At 41.8% G+C, this 17,773-nt stretch overlaps 1 protein-coding gene across 1 annotated transcript; it reads left to right on the top strand.

Moving 5' to 3' along the window:
- The first annotated feature begins 7,178 nt into the window (after positions 1-7,178).
- LOC149285565 (interferon regulatory factor 2-like) lies at positions 7,179-17,571 on the top strand. Its single transcript, XM_089495170.1, has 8 exons — positions 7,179-7,265; positions 11,256-11,355; positions 11,648-11,824; positions 13,849-13,883; positions 14,186-14,312; positions 15,439-15,597; positions 16,416-16,456; positions 17,269-17,571. Exons 1-8 carry the CDS (start codon positions 7,179-7,181, stop codon positions 17,569-17,571), a joined length of 1,029 nt encoding a protein of 342 aa, XP_089351296.1.
- The last annotated feature ends 202 nt before the right edge of the window (positions 17,572-17,773 follow it).

The following is a 17,773-nucleotide window of genomic DNA, read 5'->3' as shown; positions in this document are numbered from 1 at the left end:
CTGGCTTCCAGCTGCCTGCCCGTGATGAGCATGAGAGCAGCGAATACGGGGAAGTGAAAATGAAATTACCCGATTCCGAGAAGGGTGGAGAAGGGGGGCGTTCTGACCAATCAGAGAGCAGCACAGCAGCTTCAGCCCCTCCCTCTCCCCGGACCTGTGCTGAGCAAACACGAAACAAACAAACCCGGGGAGGGGGACTGTGCGCTTCCCGAGCTCTCTCACTTTCCTCTTCTTGTTTTGCTTTCGATCTGGAGCGCTCACTTTTAGTTTTGATCCTGCGATCCTTCACTGCTGGTATGTAACTTCCATATTTAACCCCTCCTTGATAAGCCTACCAAGCCTGAGCACCCCTCCCCTGTCTTGGAGTTGGACCAGAACCCCATTTTAAAAAAAAATCTTATTGATTTTTTTTTTTTAAAGCAGGTGTACGCAAACTCGGGAAGTGTGCTGTGATGAAATAGGAGCATTATATAAAAAGAGGGAAATGTTAAGTTTTATTTGGAAGTAATGCTTTTAGGGGTGATCGCGCTGTCAGGGGGTTTGCAGCAGGCAGTTTCTGCACCGGGATCTGTGGGCGAGCTCAGGTAAAAGCCCCCAAAATAACCCTGGTCTTCATGCGAACGCCCCGTGTTTGGCGGGGGAGGGGGGGTTTATATTGGGATGCCGAGCTTTTGGTTCTATTGCTGTGTGTTGATCGTTGGGCATGACAGCTGTGGCTAGCGGAGAGATCACGGCTATGTCGTCACCGTCAGATTTGCCCCTTTAGGGATGTGAGGCAGCCTTTATTAATTTAACCCTTTCTTTGGTAAGACAGGCGGATCGCACTGTTCGTGTGCAGCCAGTGACTTTGGTAAAATGGAGGGCGGCTCACCCTGGCTGCAGCTGCCTCACGCACGCAGCCATGACTGGCTTGTAGCACCGATCTTTACCCACATTGTGGAGCCGTCTCCCTGGTGGAAGTGGGTGTGAGGCCGGACTCCATTTTGCGGGTGCGCGTTTCTGCGGGACGGTCGGCTGATGGAACACACTTTGCTGTCCCGTTAATACGTTTTGTCACGGGGCTGTTGGAACGCAGGCACGGTGGCCGACTAGGCCTTGCACTGACTCACCGCGTCTGTATGAAATGACCCACTGTGGGCATGCGATAAAACATGGCACGGCCTTTGCTAAAGGGGAATGCCAAGCGACGCAAACCCCAACGGAGTATACGAGCCGTCATCTCGAGTTGGTGTAAGTTGCGTGACTGACATTCCTCTCCACCAATAGGCGTCCAGAGTTGCCTGAGAATAGGTGGGAAGACATGACTTGTTGGCAACTTTTCTGAAGGGTTGTGGGTGTTAAAGGGAAAGCCCCACGGGGTGTAATTTCTTCTTTACAATAAATATTATATGCGGAAAAGTAGGTTGGTATTGACAGAAATGTGTTTTTACTAAAATATTATTTTTATTATTATTCTAATTCCCTGGAGGCCGCCATTGTTGTCAGTGATGTGATATTTTGGGTGACTTTCCTCCCTGAAACTCCACGCTGAGTGGACTCTTTGTGGACACGCTAATCAAGTCCTGTTGATTAAGACCGAGGCGCTCTGTCGTTAACCTTGGTTACCAGAGGCCGCAATGTAACAGCTATCACGCATGTATAGCATGCAGCTGATTATTAATAATAATAATAAAACAATACCTTTTTGAAAGCCTATTTTTAATGTGATGCTAGTAATTATGTAAAATGGTGGGAATTAGCCTTTAAATCTGCCTGAACCGTTCACAGGGTATATTTATGTGTGAAGGAGAGTTATTGCCCACTGTCAGCAAATATATATTTACTGGTGTAAGTTATAAGAAAACAAAACCTTAACAATGTATATACTTTTCCTCTTTTGTTCTATAATTGGAAAGCATTGAACATAAAAAACAATTGGACGTCTGCTACTAGCGCCCAACCTGTTCCACTTATAGTGACCCGGGGGCAATAGCCGTTTGGATGGATTGCAAGTCGAATTTTGTGGGTTTTTTTGTGTTTGTTTTTTGCAAGCAGTGATGTTTTTGTATCCATGAAATGTAAGAGTGCTTGCTTTAAGGATAATATTACCGAATCGGGTTCTTCCGGTCGGTTAAAAATGAAGTGCTTATAAATGTAACCGCTGAACTCGATGCAGTACGCCAGATGCTGTAAAACTGTTTATTACGCCGTATACGTTTAGTAATCACAGTATATAGCGCATGCGTAATATCGAGGAAATATTGTCCGTGACAATAGAATAGTGCGAGCTTCTCCCATCCGCTACCATGTAGTAGGTTACGCTGAGAAGTTATGTCCGTAATTACTGTTATTATTTTCTTGATTACACAATTCTTTCTTCTGTTGCCAACATGATTTTAAAGGGACAGCCTCGCTGGAGAGACTTGGGATTATATCGCGTGATTTAATTTCTTGTTATTAAGTGGATGGTTTAGATGGAAGCAGGCGTTCAGATGGCTTCCGGGGCAGCTGGCGTTATACTGTACTCCTAAATGTGCAAGGTGTATCCTAGCAAAATGCGTCAGGGCTTTAACATATATATTGCCATCAGATAATTATATTCCCTTTATAGGAAAGCGATATTTTATGAGCTTTCCCATGTTTTATTATTTTACTCAACATTCTACTGCAGCCACCGTGTTGCTTTATCCTTTCAGAGTAGTACTCAAGCCGGAAGTTATTTTGATGAAGTATCTTTTATAACAATCTTATGTAGCAGCAGTTAAAATTATATAATTTTATGTGTATTTCATCTTCTGATCGGCACCATGCAATAAAACAATTCCATTGCCGGTGTGGCTGCCACTCCCTTGGCCGAGAAGCGTGTTGAGCATGAAAGTATCGCTGTTTAGTGTTCTTGGCTTTTTCTTGGAAAACTAGTTGGGCAGCCTTAGTTCTGTTATTATATTGTGTGCTTACAGGAGATAGCAGCAACAAAGCAGGTTAGAGGTTATAACCTATACTGTATTAAGCGCATATTTTTATTTCAAGGAATATTTTAGTGTGGCCCATGTAGCCTCCCCAACCAAAGAATGCATATTAAAATCCTTAAATTTGTGTTCTTCAGCCGGTTAAAAAAAATATCCTGCAGCTCACTCTATCGCCCCCGTTCTGCCATCGATTGGCTGCTTAAAACAGCTGATCAGTGGAAGAAACAAGCTCTCATTGAAAAGATTGGGAGTGTTTTCTGCGCATGGTGTGTCTCAATAGTCCCTATAATAGTGGACCTGACTGGTGGTGAGTATTCCATATGGTCACAGGCTGCAGGATTTGTGCAAGCCTAGAAGCTAGGGGAAGCGTGGGGGGGCAAAGGGGCAAATGCGTGGGGGACGGGGGCTTTAGAAACTCACCATGTATTCGCAGGGGGGATTGAGTAATAAAATGAGACCACTCTGCAACCATATGTATGAAAGTGTGCTCCTCTACGTGTATGCCAGTGCACTGAACAAAACTCAAAGGAACTCCTTTGCCTGATCTATTTTTACAACTTTTTATAAATATATTAATGTATATTTCAAATTGTTCCTATGTGTTTTTCTAATAAACTTCTTATCTGCCTTGTGACTTATTTCCGATGATATTTAAAAGGCTATTATTTTTTTTAATGCATGCTATTTTGAATTGTCTGCTATGCATTTTACTGCGTGGACATCAATGCCTGGATTCTTACATTATTGGAGTTAGTTTAGCAGTAGTGTAAGAGGAAAGCTTTTTAACTAAAATTGTAAGTATTTCCCGGGCTGCACGCCAACTCTCTCCGCACAGAAGTCCCACACCCACTTCTGGTGACACCCTCCCCCCGATGCTCCGATCAGAGGAGAGGACGTCACCAAACTCGGGGTAGAATTCCACCATTTTCACAGAAGTTCAGCTGGGTTATGTCCTCGGAAAGGTGGGGGAATATACAAGAGAAGGGAGAAGGTGATAGAAGTTAGAAGATGTAGTAGTGATCGGCAGAGATGGTAGGGACAAGTTTAGAGAGAGTGAGTGAATGTTGGCCTGCTTCATTTTAGTTAGTTTTGTGGGGAGTGTGGCCTCATTTTTGTACGAACTGACAAACTGGTAAATTTGCAATTCGTACGACATGCACAGATTTGCCGTCAGGCAAAATGGATTTTAACACGGATTATCGGTCCTAGCGGTGGGAACCTGACCCCGCTTCTGGTTAGTTTGATGGATCAAACTGAGATGAGCAATGGTTAACCAGGTCATCGTGGCAACTAGGAAACGTTTCCTGGCACATGTCTCCAAACCAGTACGGTCGGTTTGTTTGACCAGCCAGCTCCACACAGAGCCAGCTTTTCTTTTCTGCGTGTCACGGGAGGCCAATGCTCACTGGGGGCTTTGACCCGGGAGTAGTGGCTCCTGTGTATTGTGTGTGGGGCAAGCTTATTAGTTTTATAGACCATTTATTATATATGTATATGTATGTGTTTTTGTGTCACAACCATGGAAGGAATTGAGATTTAAAAGCAAGCAGATAGCTGTTGATGTAATGTAATTTAGGACACACTTAAACTATATATAAATATATATATAATATACACACACACACAGAATTGTGGAGAGGAATTCCTCCCAACATGAATAATTGCAAATAAATATTATTTCTGTTACATTGAAGAATCAGCCGAGAGTCTCTTATAAGAACATAAAATAGGAAGGAGAAGTGAAAAAACGCAAAACATTCATTAAAGGGGAAGCTGTCTTTGTAAAACCAAATAAAGAATTCTTTCTCTTTAGATGATTCAGGAAAGGGCTTCTTAAAAGCGTTTACACTGGTTTATCATATCAAACATAGGCTGTTGTTAAAAACATCACATTTTAATATCATTTTAAAACGCGGATGCTTGGAGGTAAACATATGCTTGATCCCGTAGTGTGCTTACATGTTGGAACAAAAACGTGATCTAGTCAATAATACCTGTTTCGACAATGTCTCATTGTGTTATTCTGACTTTGAACTGACTTTTTTTTTTTAATCTGACTAATTCATTAAACAGTCCCCGCTCTCCCTCTTCGCACTTTTCCTTTGTTTTTTTTTGTTTTTTTCTCCCTTTTAAGTTTTTTAACAAAGATCTGTAGGTGTCATCGATTTGAAGCCACATCAGAATGTCCCTATTTTTGTTTAGCGGCAAGACGCAAACAAAAACCAATGACCCGCAAACACACAAGGTTGTCCATGCAACGTACAGTCCGTTATTTTGCTTTGGTTTGTGGGTCTTGGAGGCTCCGAGTGACAGCTGCCATTAGACTCTTAGGTGAGGCTGGACCCAGGGCCCATCGTTAAAGATGCCCGCCGTAAATAAAGCCCTGGAAAACCAACTGATTTTATGCTTTGCCTGTGTAACATTATGAATTATATGAAATGCTGCTTTCACACTTTCCCAGTTATTTATATATTCACAAGAAAGTCCGTTCTCTGAAACCTTGGCTTAGACGGCGGACGTGTGCTTAATGAGAATCATTTCCTATGGAAACCTTGCTATTAAAATGTCTGTAAACGGTTTGGCGTTCCTGAGCATCTGGAAGCAAAATGAAAACTGAAAGTACTGCGGCCTTTTTGGTATTTAGTTTTTTTTGCATGATGTTGCTTTAGCGTTTCCTTCTTCTTTATCGAGTATATGTAGCCGAGGGATCGTCGAGGCATGGGAGAACAATCTTGATATTTGCAGAGTTTTTGAATGGTTTCAGTAGCCTTTGAAGATAATGAAGCATTAAAATATATCCGTGTTGGAAGGTTCCTCTTTGCCAGACCACACATCCAAATCTGCATATATTGGTAAATTTACTAAAGAAAAAAACGTAGAGAACAGAATTGGGTCCTAATTTATTAAACAGGCTGCGTTGGGAACGGTATTCCTTCTGTGTCATTATGATGAGGTCCATTAGCAGATCTCATTCTATTGATTGTTATACATGCAGACCTCAAAACATTTTAGGCAACCATAGTGGGGCTTCAGGAGAGGAAAGGGGAATTTGTAAACATTTTATGGATAGATGTGTCTGTTATACTTGCTATCACATGCGCGTGCCAGCGGAAAAACGGTTGGTGACTTATTTCCGCCATACTTCATGTCTTCTCTAGGCTGCTCACAGCAACTAAGTGCACCCTCAGTGAGCTGCCCTTTAGGTGGGATCAGTGTAACACTGTACCGTCCTTTTTCATTTGCGTGATATTGTTCTGTCATCACGCCAGCTAGTTTTTAATGTGTTTATGGAGCACGTGTTTTCTTGCCAGGATTATGAGAGCGGTTGTTTGTACAGGATGGAACATTGTGTTATATCGGTTGTTTGCATAGAAGTGGAGCGCAGTATTGTTAATAATTTTTCACCTTATTTAAGAACGACTGCCATTAAATGAGAATAGATTTCTCACATAGGAGTGCCGAAGGGATATATAAATATATGTGTGTTATCTGTGGATATGTGCTGTACAATATTCCTGTAAGAAAGGAAAGAATTTATCACAACCAATTCTTTGACTCGTATAGGAAGGATATGCAGATCAGTTCTGTTTCCTTGGCTTTTAGTAAAGCACTGCAACTCTGGGGTAACTAAAGTGACATTATGATTATTAGTGTCTGCTTCATATCCATGATGGTGTTGTATCTTTTTTATTTTTTTAACTATTTATCTGCTTGTTATACTGAAATGATTCTTGGTTCCGTACACATTCATTTCTTAAAACTCTCTGTCTAATTTTGCGGCTCCACCTTTCCCAAATAAACCTTTTGAATGAATGTGCCCTCTTTTTATGCTTAAAACTAAACTAAAAGTTATCCATTCCGAGATTTTATGGCTGGTGCTAAAATGTGCCACGACTGATTTTTTTTAAAAAAATTTTTTTGGAGCGTTTTAATGGTACTCGGATTGCATTATTTAATAAGACATTTATATTGCTAGTCATATAAAAACATGGCGAGGACTTTAAAAGCATGGTTCAATTCATTAATTAATACTTTTTTTCAGTATTTAATTTTTTTGACAATTGTTTAGTTGTAATTTATTTTACTTCTGTAATACTAATCCTGAACTTTTTTCTTTTCTTTTTTTATTTGAAGAAGGTCCAAATGTATAGATGTATTTAGTTGCTGATGATGTGTTCAAAAAGAAGCTTTATTTATTTCCTACAGTTCCATCGTGCTGATTTGGCAAAGATGCCCGTAGAAAGAATGCGCATGCGACCGTGGTTGGAAGAACAGATCAATGCAAATTGTATACCTGGGCTAAAATGGTTAAATCAGGTAAGCACTGCTTTCTTTTAGATTGTTTGTTTTTTTTTGTTTTTTTTTCTTTTTCAAAGTAAATTTATTCTCAACAAGTTTGTTTTGAAGCAGGAAGTCTAAAATGTTTCATAAACTGGAGTTTCCCTTTAAGTCCTGCAGCACTATGCTTATCAGTCCTATTGAAACAACAAAACAATTCATCTCTTCCCTTTCTCTTCCCTTTTTGTTCTTGTAATAACGTCTACATCCTAACCGTTTATAGTTATGATTGCATAATATGCGTTGTTGTGTACTTTAGTAAGAAAACTGGAATAATGGATGTAAGTATTCTGCACTGCAATGGACTGTTTTGCGTCATGGCTTAAGTTCTGCTTGCGGGCTCTGGGGCGTAGGGAATACATTACTGTAGGCGCTGGCGGGCTCCGGGGCGTAGGGAAGACATTACTGTAGGCGCTGGCGGGCTCCGGGGCGTAGGGAAGACATTACTGTAGGCGCTGGCGGGCTCCGGGGCGTAGGGAAGACATTACTGTAGGCGCTGGCGGGCTCCGGGGCGTAGGGAAGACATTACTGTAGGCGCTGGCGGGCTCCGGGGCGTAGGGAAGACATTACTGTAGGCGCTGGCGGGCTCCTGGGAATAGGGAAGACATTACTGTAGGCGCTGGCGGGCTCTGCGGTGTAGGGAAGACATTACTGTAGGCGCTGGCGGGCTCCTGGGAATAGGGAAGACATTACTGTAGGCGCTGGCGGGCTCCTGGGAATAGGGAAGACATTGCTGTAGGCGCTGGCGGGCTCTGCGGTGTAGGGAAGACATTACTGTAGGCGCTGGCGGGCTCCTGGGAATAGGGAAGACATTGCTGTAGGCGCTGGCGGGCTCCTGGGAATAGGGAAGACATTACTGTAGGCGCTGGCGGGCTCTGCGGTGTAGGGAAGACATTACTGTAGGCGCTGGCGAGCTCCTGGGAATAGGGAAGACATTACTGTAGGCGCTGGCGGGCTCTGCGGTGTAGGGAAGACATTACTGTAGGCGCTGGCGGGCTCTGCGGTGTAGGGAAGACATTACTGTAGGCGCTGGCGGGCTCCTGGGAATAGGGAAGACATTACTGTAGGCGCTGGCGGGCTCCGGGGCGTAGGGAAGACATTACTGTAGGCGCTGGCGGGCTCCGGGGCGTAGGGAAGACATTACTGTAGGCGCAGGCTGGGACATCATGGAACACGTGTAACAAACCGCAAAGAAACAGTAACAAGGCTGAGTCCCGTTACAATTCTATTCTAGAAAGAGTGAAAGTGAAACAATGAGGCCATTGTAACGTTTGGGGTCACATATTATAAACAGACAAGAGCAGCTACTCATTACTTGGGTATTCACTAAATACATAACTGATATACATTTATTAGGGCATTGTACAGTCATACTGTGTGTGTCATTTACATTCATATCTATTACATTAAACCAAAATATATTGTGTGTATATAATAAACATGCTCTGAATAACCCGAAAGCAGACATCACCCCCTTTCCCTGTTGAAAGTATATGTATTACATTATCACAAGGAAGTATTTAGTAAGGTAGGGGGAAAACCCTTGGTTCTGACAGGTTATCAGGTGTGTGACATCTCATGATGCAAGTCGGTCAACCGTTCTCTGCCTCCTTTGTTTGTACATCGAGGATCTGATATAACGTTATTATAGCTACGTTTACTCTGTGAGAGAAGTATATGCGCATGCACACAGGCATTGGGAGGACCCATTCAGTAGACAGTAGGAATGTTCTGTATACTCGCTGTACAGCACTGCAGAATATGATGGCGCTATATAAAACAGTAAATAAAAGTATATTCAAGTGATAAACGGCCTATTTAATTTTTGTTTTCTTTTTTTCCGGTTTTCCATCAGCAATGAATCTATATTTATGAATATTAGTCATGTTAAGATGACGAAGAATAATGTGATATTCCCAAAATCAGCCATAAATGTATTTATTTTTTTCTTTTTTATATTAAATACATAAAGGGGTTTAACAAATTGAAGCAGCAAGGTTTATTTCAGTTGAGAAGAAATGTTAGAACAAAAGGTTATAATACATGAGTAATTATCTCGGCACGCAGAAGCAGTTACCGTGTGTGTGTGTGTGTGTGTGTGTGTGTGTGTACATATATATATACATATACACTGTGCAGCACTCCGTAATGTAAGTGGGACATCATGAAAGGTCAGATAATGTGAAAAGTAGTCACTTCTAGCGTTAAGGGTTTTTAGGTTGTGGGCGATGCACGTTTCCGCACCTCCTGGAGAAATCCTCATGCGCAGCTTCGGCGGATTTATGTCCAGGAAGGCAGCACCCCTTGAGTCGTTCAGTAGGGGCCCACTGTCGTAGTGGGCAATTGAGTAGTCCGGTGGGCCACAGCTCTCCTCTAAGCTGTGCGTCTGTTGTAGGCTTTTAAAGGGTGATTAGCTCTATTTATCTCGTCTCCCCCAAGCGTTACAGTTTCTGTTGTACGGGTGGCGGAGGAAGCACTCGGGATTATAAATGTTCTGTTGAGGAGGCGCGTGGACCCTCCATCCTATCGATCTGCGCTCCTCGAGAGCCGGCTCATAGCGTGTGTAATGTGAGGCCTGCTGATGAAAGCGGTCAGACTTTAAAGTGTTCCCTAAAAGCAAACATTTCAAGGCAGCAGGTTCTATAACCGTCTCCAATTCAAAGTGAGCTACCATTCCGGATTTTTCATGATCCTAATAATTACAAATTGTTTTAATTATTCATGTAAAAGCAGCACTTGGTTTGTGTTGCGCTGAGTGTAAGTGCTGCCGTACGGCTGCCAGATCACCTTTTCGATTGCTTTCTTCCTGTGAGATACTCAAGCTGATAGTTTTATGGTAAATCTCTTGTACTAAAAACTCGCTCTGCTGGAAAAGAATATCCGGAATACGTTACAACTTCTTAGATTGTTTGATGGTAGGATTTAAACGAATCACGAGGGACGGGAGGAGATTTGCATACAATTCTCTGGCTGTGCCAGTCATGGCTGTTTAAAGCTGGGATCACATATCTGTATAATATTAAAAAGTTTTTCATCGTTCTCAGCGTGACTCGTGGTAGTTCTATAAACTATTTGTACCCAGTTTTATTAATTTCACATTTTATTGATCTACATATTGCGTATGTCGGTGATTGAAGACCACAATCCGTGTTCATCAGGACATACAATTCATGATACAACACATTTGGAGCATATACAGTAAATAAAAATGAAAAATTCAAAAACGGTATAAACATTGGGGATTCCGTCACACTGTATGGCCGTATATCGGTTAGTCCGCCACTTCGTCAAAGCACCCCAAGTTTGGTGAGTCCTGTCTAATTTCTCATGGCTATATTGCTTACCAAGGAGCTGAATCAGTGGGACTGCGCTGCATTTAAACGCCAGAGACTCTCAAACCATTGAAAGCCTTCTCTGGACACCATTAATGGGGCACCGGTGTGGCAGGAGGGGCTGCGCGACCCTAATGTTTGGTCAGAACCTGAAAATATACAGAAAGGGGAGCACATGACCTAAACGGCACAAACGTTCAGATTCCAGGGTTGCTGCTAGAATAATAATGACCAATAAACAAAACAAAGCAAGAACTCAGCGCTGTGGAAATAGCTTAGTATATCAGTTCTAGTTTTCTTATAACCTCCCGATACACCGTATGGGCCGGATAATACGATAATCAAGGAATTACTCACTGGAGTAACGGGGTATTTATTGATGTTGGAAACTGAGGTGTGATGTATGAAAGCACTGCTTCACCGAATGAGTAGTAGATACCTGGAATGCCTTTCCAGGCAGTATATTTAACCATTTCAGTGCTTGGAGATTCTACTGCCTGTTGCAAAGATTTCTTGTTATGGTTGTGCAACATATTCTCCCTGCAGGTATCTATTCATTTTGGAAGAAAAAGGTAAAATATCCTACATTTTTATAAACCAGGTAACAAATTGTTGTTTTGTTTTCTTCTTTAATAAGGAAAAGAAAATTTTTCAGATTCCTTGGATGCATGCAGCGCGCCACGGTTGGGATGTTGAAAAAGATGCCCCTTTATTTAGGAACTGGGCTATTCATACAGGTATAGAACAATAATTTATTTATTGTACACAAACAAACTATCTCAATTGTAAGAGCTCAGAAAGCCATGGTGATGATGTCACGGCCGGTGTGTGACACCACATTGCTAAAGTTCTGAATTGCTCTTTTTTTATTTTATTGCATTAGAGACACTGAATAATATATATTTAGCTGTGGCAAAATAATGCATGTGAATGTAAGGTGGCACTTGAAATGTTACCAAATTGAGAAAATATATATATATTTTTTTCTCTTACAATTTTATGATTCCCCCCCCCCCCCTCCTTTTATAGGTAAATATCAGCCTGGAATTGATAAACCGGACCCCAAGACATGGAAAGCCAACTTTCGATGTGCGATGAATTCGTTGCCAGACTTGGAGGAAGTTAAGGATAAAAGCATGAAGAAAGGAAATAATGCCTTCAGGGTTTACAGAATGATTCCTCTAGCAGAAAGGCCTTCGAAACGAGGTACAGAATGAATGCTATGCCCGATCCGTTGCTGGCACAATCGGCAGCCCTCATGGTTACGATGTTCGTGGTTTAATCATTAGTGGGTTAGAGCTTATATGTAGGGGGCTAAAGTCCGCTATATTTAACCGGTTTGTCCAATACATTATTGGGTCTTTACTATGTATTTAGCCTTGGAACCGGTGATAACTCTTGGGTTGTTAGAGGCATCGTCTCACTGAGCATGTAGTAACTGAGGTGTGCTGGGAACGAGGAATGGGCCTCGAGGAGAAGCACAAATTTACCGTAAACGATCCAAACCCAGGCAAGCTTAGCCCAAAAGCCCCTGTTTGCCGTAAATCTTTGTCCTCTAAATAGGCAGCAAAAGATTGAAAAATAATGTTGGCAAACAGAGCTTAATTTGCTGCAGTTCAGTTGTAATTTAATGGCTAAATTACCTACCTAATTAATATATTACGGTATGACGGTTTATCGTTACCTGTAGCCGTGCTAGTAATGAATTACTTAATTTGCACCGTCATAAATAAGATACTTATTGAACACCCGTGGCTTTGCTATGCTTAGTTTAGCTTCCATGTGGGCTCTGAAGCTACGTGTTTTACGAGGTGGCTCTTTGTGTAAGGTGGGGGGTGGCCACATAGTGTTCTGGCACCAGCCCCCCCATAGGTAACACGCTTTGGACACCTACAATGTTGAAGGTTATGCTTTTTTATTGTATTTTAAACAGCTTTAAAGGGACCTCATTACCACTTGGTCTTTGTCAAATGTTTGTTATATACTACATTGTTTACCCGGTATACAATATGATGGCGCTATATAAAGCAATAATAATAATACTACTACTAATAATAATAATAAAAAATAAAAAAACAAGAGCTTAGGAGGAACCTGCTCAAAAAAGTTTACAATAAAGGAAATGTAATTAAAGCATTGAATGATATGAAAAAAATATAAGAAAAATTGAGAGCAATAATCACAGTAAAAACTGAATGCGAGGTGCATATACTACACGCTCTATTCTACTCTCCACCACGGTGGGAACTGAAATCTGTGAGCGGATGACATAGATTTGTAAGATGATACCGCTAATATAAAACAAATTAATATGTACAGTATTGCTAGTTATCTGACGTCTTCATGTATAGACCGGGAGGCATTCTGTGTTCACGATCAGCGCTTACAAAGAAACACTATTGTCTCTTGTGAAATGTGCGTGCGAGAGGAGACTTGCTGTGAGCCGGATTCAATTACCTGACAAAGTATGGGCAAAATAGGCAATTTAACACAGAATTCGTAAATAACGTGTGCCAAATTGTTACTTTTTGACCTCTTGAAGTAACTATTGCAGCAAAAAAGTCCAAGTTTATTAAAATGAACGCATCTTATGGTGAACACGTTTTATCGTTTGAGCGATATTCATGCGTCTCGTCGTGTAGGTTGTCTCTCTGATTGTGGACTTTGCTAGCATTCCACGCTTTGTTGTAAAAAGCAGAATGTCATGCACTTTACGAAAGTCTGAGACGTTGTGTAATATGTTATGGGAAGTTATTACTCATACACGCAGCAGAAAAGACTTTCGCAATAAGAGATCTCTTCCAAAGACTGATGCATCGGCCGCTGTGTGTTCTGCCGTTTCCTGCCTTGGACTTATTCATGAAAGATGAAAACTTCCCAATAGTTCTGATTAGACATTCTATCCTGTTTTTCTCTCCCATTCTGCACTTCCAAATAAGTTTGCTTTTTACAGAAAATGTGATCAAGACTCCCTAAATCGGCTCAATAAAGACCCCCTGACCCTCACTTCAGTATCAATTGGACAGAATCACAGATCCTGTGGGATCCTGCAGACTTATATATGCAGATATATCTATATAGATAGATATAGAGAGAGATAGCAATTCATTCTTGGATAATCCTGGCAAATATTTCAGGGGTGCAAATTTTTGCTCTTCATTATTTGATTTTTATAGTATATTTATACAGTAGAATGATTATTTCTCTTGTCTTTTTTGTTGTTGTTTAAGGAAAAAGATTGAAGACTGAAAAGGAAGTGAAACAGGTATATGTTCCAGTCCATGGCCATGTCTCTCTCCCCAACTCTGTGTGTGTCTCTCTCCCCGACTCTGTGTGTCTCTCTCCCCGACTCTGTGTGTGACTCTCTCCCCGACTCTGTGTGTCTCTCTCCCCGACTCTGTGTGTGTGTCTCTCCCCGACTCTGTGTGTGTGTGTCTGTCTCCCCGACTCTGTGTGTGTGTGTCTGTCTCCCCGACTCTGTGTGTGTGTCTCTCCCCGACTCTGTGTGTGTGTGTCTCTCCCCGACTCTGTGTCTGCGCTGGTATGTAAGCTGTGTGTGTTTTGTAGGAAGAACCAAGTCAGACTCCATTGCCTAAGGAAGTATTTAGGAGGGGAACATGCACAGTGGCCCCTCAGTATACAATACTGTATCCGGCAAAACATAATGAAGTTGATAGCACAGTAAACATTGGGGGTAAGTGCCACTGATTTTTTTATTTTTTTTTAACAAGAACCAGGGGTCTTTAACGGGGTCCTTGGCCATTGTGTTATGAAGCACTCACTTTTCAGGAGTATAAACGGTCATATTCGGGCAAGTTACGGGGAAGACAAATATAGCTTCTTTGCAGGGACTTGCTATCAGCCCAGGTCAACCTGTTGAGGTGCTGTAGGGGTTAACAGGCATCTGTAGTGAGCAACCTGATCTCTTTGTGCAATTTCTTGCAATGTTTTATCATGCTGTAACAGGCATAGGGCGTGGGGGAGGTGTTCCATAGTACAAGAAGAAGAATGTGTGCTTCGTAGATATACACAGCCCCGACGTGAAGCAATACCAAGACAAAGTCCATTCATTGCCTCCGATTACGCAACACAGGAAGTGGACACAGGCTGCTCCAGGAAGTTAACGTGTCAGCCTCGACTGTTTGAGAATATCAAGCGCCTGTTCGGTTTGTGGTTCTTGTAACCACTTAAAAAGAGGCACAAATATTTTTCTTCTTTACATTGAGGTCGATGAGCCACATCACACATTTAACGTAAATTATTAACCATCAGAATTTTTCGGTTCATCCGGTTTAAAATAATAATTGTAAAACTGTTTTTATCTTTGTAAACTGCTTTACAATCATGATCAATGTCAGGGAGAGGGAGCCAAGGCATCTTGCAAAGAAATGCAACGGCTTGCTACTTTTTTTTTAACTTATTTATTTATTACGCCTTAGGAGATATTAGCTAGTGCCTGTTCTGGAAGCCTGTGCTTTAGGAGGCTTTCATGCGTACCCCTTGTTTCCTCTATTTTAACAGCCGAATACTTAGCTGAATTATGTCTTCTCCATTAATAACATTGTATTGGGGGAGAATGATTTTCCCACATACAGGACATCCACTGGTATTCTACTAAAATGCTGCTGCGTCCTATGTATTATACGATATGAAGCATCTCTTCTTAGCAGGATCCTCCTCACCTGTCAAGTTGCTATGTTATAAACTTTTTGTGATGTGCTGTCTACCCATTGTAAAATATGGTGGCGCTACATAAAACAATAAATAATAATAGCATTGTAAAATATTAGTAGATTAATGCCTATTGTTATCCCCGACAGAAGACCCTTTTTACAGCAACAGTATGGTGGATGAGATGATTGTCACTAACCCACCCGATGTCTGCCAAGTGGTAGAAGTAATGACCGAGAGCGACGATCAGCCGGCCACCAGGATGCAGCATTATCCACTTCAGATCTCTCCGGTTTCCTCATTTGCAGGTTAGTAGTTTGTGTAGTAGCCATGCATGCAGGGCTGAACATGCACAGCAAGGGCCTCAATGCGGCACAACCTGGGAGAAAGCAAGGTAATTATTGTTTTCTAGCAATATGTACTTTTCCCGCGCACAGTGTATAGATCCAGTTACGAGCCTCGTAGCAGGGGCTTGTAAGGGAATATATATATATATATATTGTAGGGGACAGCTCACACATGGGGCGGCAATGACTGTATTCACACAGGTTTCAAACGTAAAGCATGTTTATTTGGATGCTGTAGGCACAGAGCACCTTGAAAACAAAACAAACTCTAAGCCTGTCCGGCTCTAACTAAACATCCGGATACCTCTCTACAAGCCTAAGGTCTGGCACAAAGCAAAGTAACAGGTTTTCCATAGGTAAAGCTTCATACCTGGTGGGCTGCAGCACTGGCTGTAGCTGCTCCTTCACTCAGTTTCTCCTCCCCCCTCAAACCCAACAGCCCTCTCTTTTAAGGCTTCCTCCCCAGTAATGAGCTTAGGAAGCTTCACCTGAGGGATCCTGGGTTTGCTACCGTGCCTGGCTGAGGAAACCAGGTGAGATATATATCCCATCAACCACTCTCCCATACACTTTACCACAGTATATATATAATTAAACCATTTTCTTTGCCTGCAGTGCAGCTTTCTACATAACGGTACCCTGATGTGTTTTAACACTTGGTTTTAACATAGGTATAAAAGGCCTTCATCTTCATTTTGTTAATTACATTGTTTGAGGGGGTGAGGTTTGGCGGTTTCTTTTTCAAAATACTCTGTTAATTTACTTTTTATTATTGGCAGAAAGTGAAACGGACAGCATACCCAGTGATGAGGAAGGCGTGGTAAGTGTCAGATTTGCATTATAAGTATTGTGGATGTTTACAAGAGTACATTACATACTGCCACGGCTGCATTATAGAAAGTATAAGGATACCTAAACATGTGCTTTGTCCAGACCTTTAGGTCAGGAGGGGCTTTGTTTTATACGATGCAGTAGTCCGTGTGAGAAGGGGTTTCAGCCCCTCGTTGCTGGGTGATTCTAATGAAAATTGGAACGCTGCGAGATGTTTGGGCTCATAGATACAGATCCGTCTGTCTCTTTGGAATAGAGCATCACTGTGCGCTGTCATGGTAGCCGGGATCTGTCTCGTGATCTGCATACAAAAACTGTTTTGGAACCCAGTGCCGGCAGTTCTAAGGAAGGCTTATATACATAAGGAATATATTCATGCTTATATATAAGGCAGTATAGCTTATATCCATACTTGCAGCCTGTTAGCCTCGTTTTGTGAATATCCCCATAAACACTGCATCCGTAATATGTACATGTTCTAAGTAATATTCATAATATGAAGCATGCAAAAGTTAAAATGTTTAAAATACACTCCAGATCTGGCCACCTTTAAAGGGATAGTTTAATGTCCCATGCTGTCCCACAATGAAGAATGCATGTAAAAGTACATTAATATCCATTCTATACATTCTACAAAAAAGTGCTTAACTAAAATACTGGAACATAACGGTCCACCCTGCAGTTTATATGTATCTGGTTTGTTATGATCCATGTTGCTGAATATGGTTTGGTACGTTGGCTAATAGAGCTGTTGGCGTTTTCTTTTAAAGATGCTAACCATTGTTCTTTTTCCGTTCTCAGAGTCGACTCCATATGAAGAACCGTGATATCAAAGAATGCATAAGAACGGCAAGCCCCAGAGCACCATACAACTTACCGGGCATGGCAACATTTGTGACCTCCAACAAACCAGACCTTCAGGTCACCATAAAAGAAGAAGAGTGCCCTGTGCCCTACAACATCTTATACCCAGACAGTAGCCCATACATGACAATAGGCTCACCTTCTTCACTAAGTAGCACCAGAAAAGACCCTGAAACAAGAGCTACAGTCATTAAAAAAACTTCAGATGTCACTCTAAGCTCAATTCGTTCTAAACCCTAGCAGCTTTTATTTTCAACAAGAGAAGGAAGTGAGCAGTTGGCTATTTGAAACACAGGTGGCTGTCTTTTGAGATCCTGCTTAGCGTAAGCCAAGGCCTTAAAGGCTGAAGACTCGTCCGCGCAAAGGGTGAAGTTTCTCAGGATTATGGAACTTTAAACCACCTGGAATTACAATAATAGAACGGCATCAACATCCGTAAAGA

Source organism: Sceloporus occidentalis, unplaced genomic scaffold (genome assembly GCF_023333645.1).
Source record: "Sceloporus occidentalis isolate IW3139 unplaced genomic scaffold, rSceOcc1.0.p SCAF_77, whole genome shotgun sequence".
NCBI classification, from domain to species: Eukaryota; Metazoa; Chordata; class Lepidosauria; order Squamata; family Phrynosomatidae; genus Sceloporus; species Sceloporus occidentalis.
The sequence above is the reverse complement of the archived record's forward strand: the minus strand, read 5'-3'. Positions and strand labels throughout refer to the sequence as shown.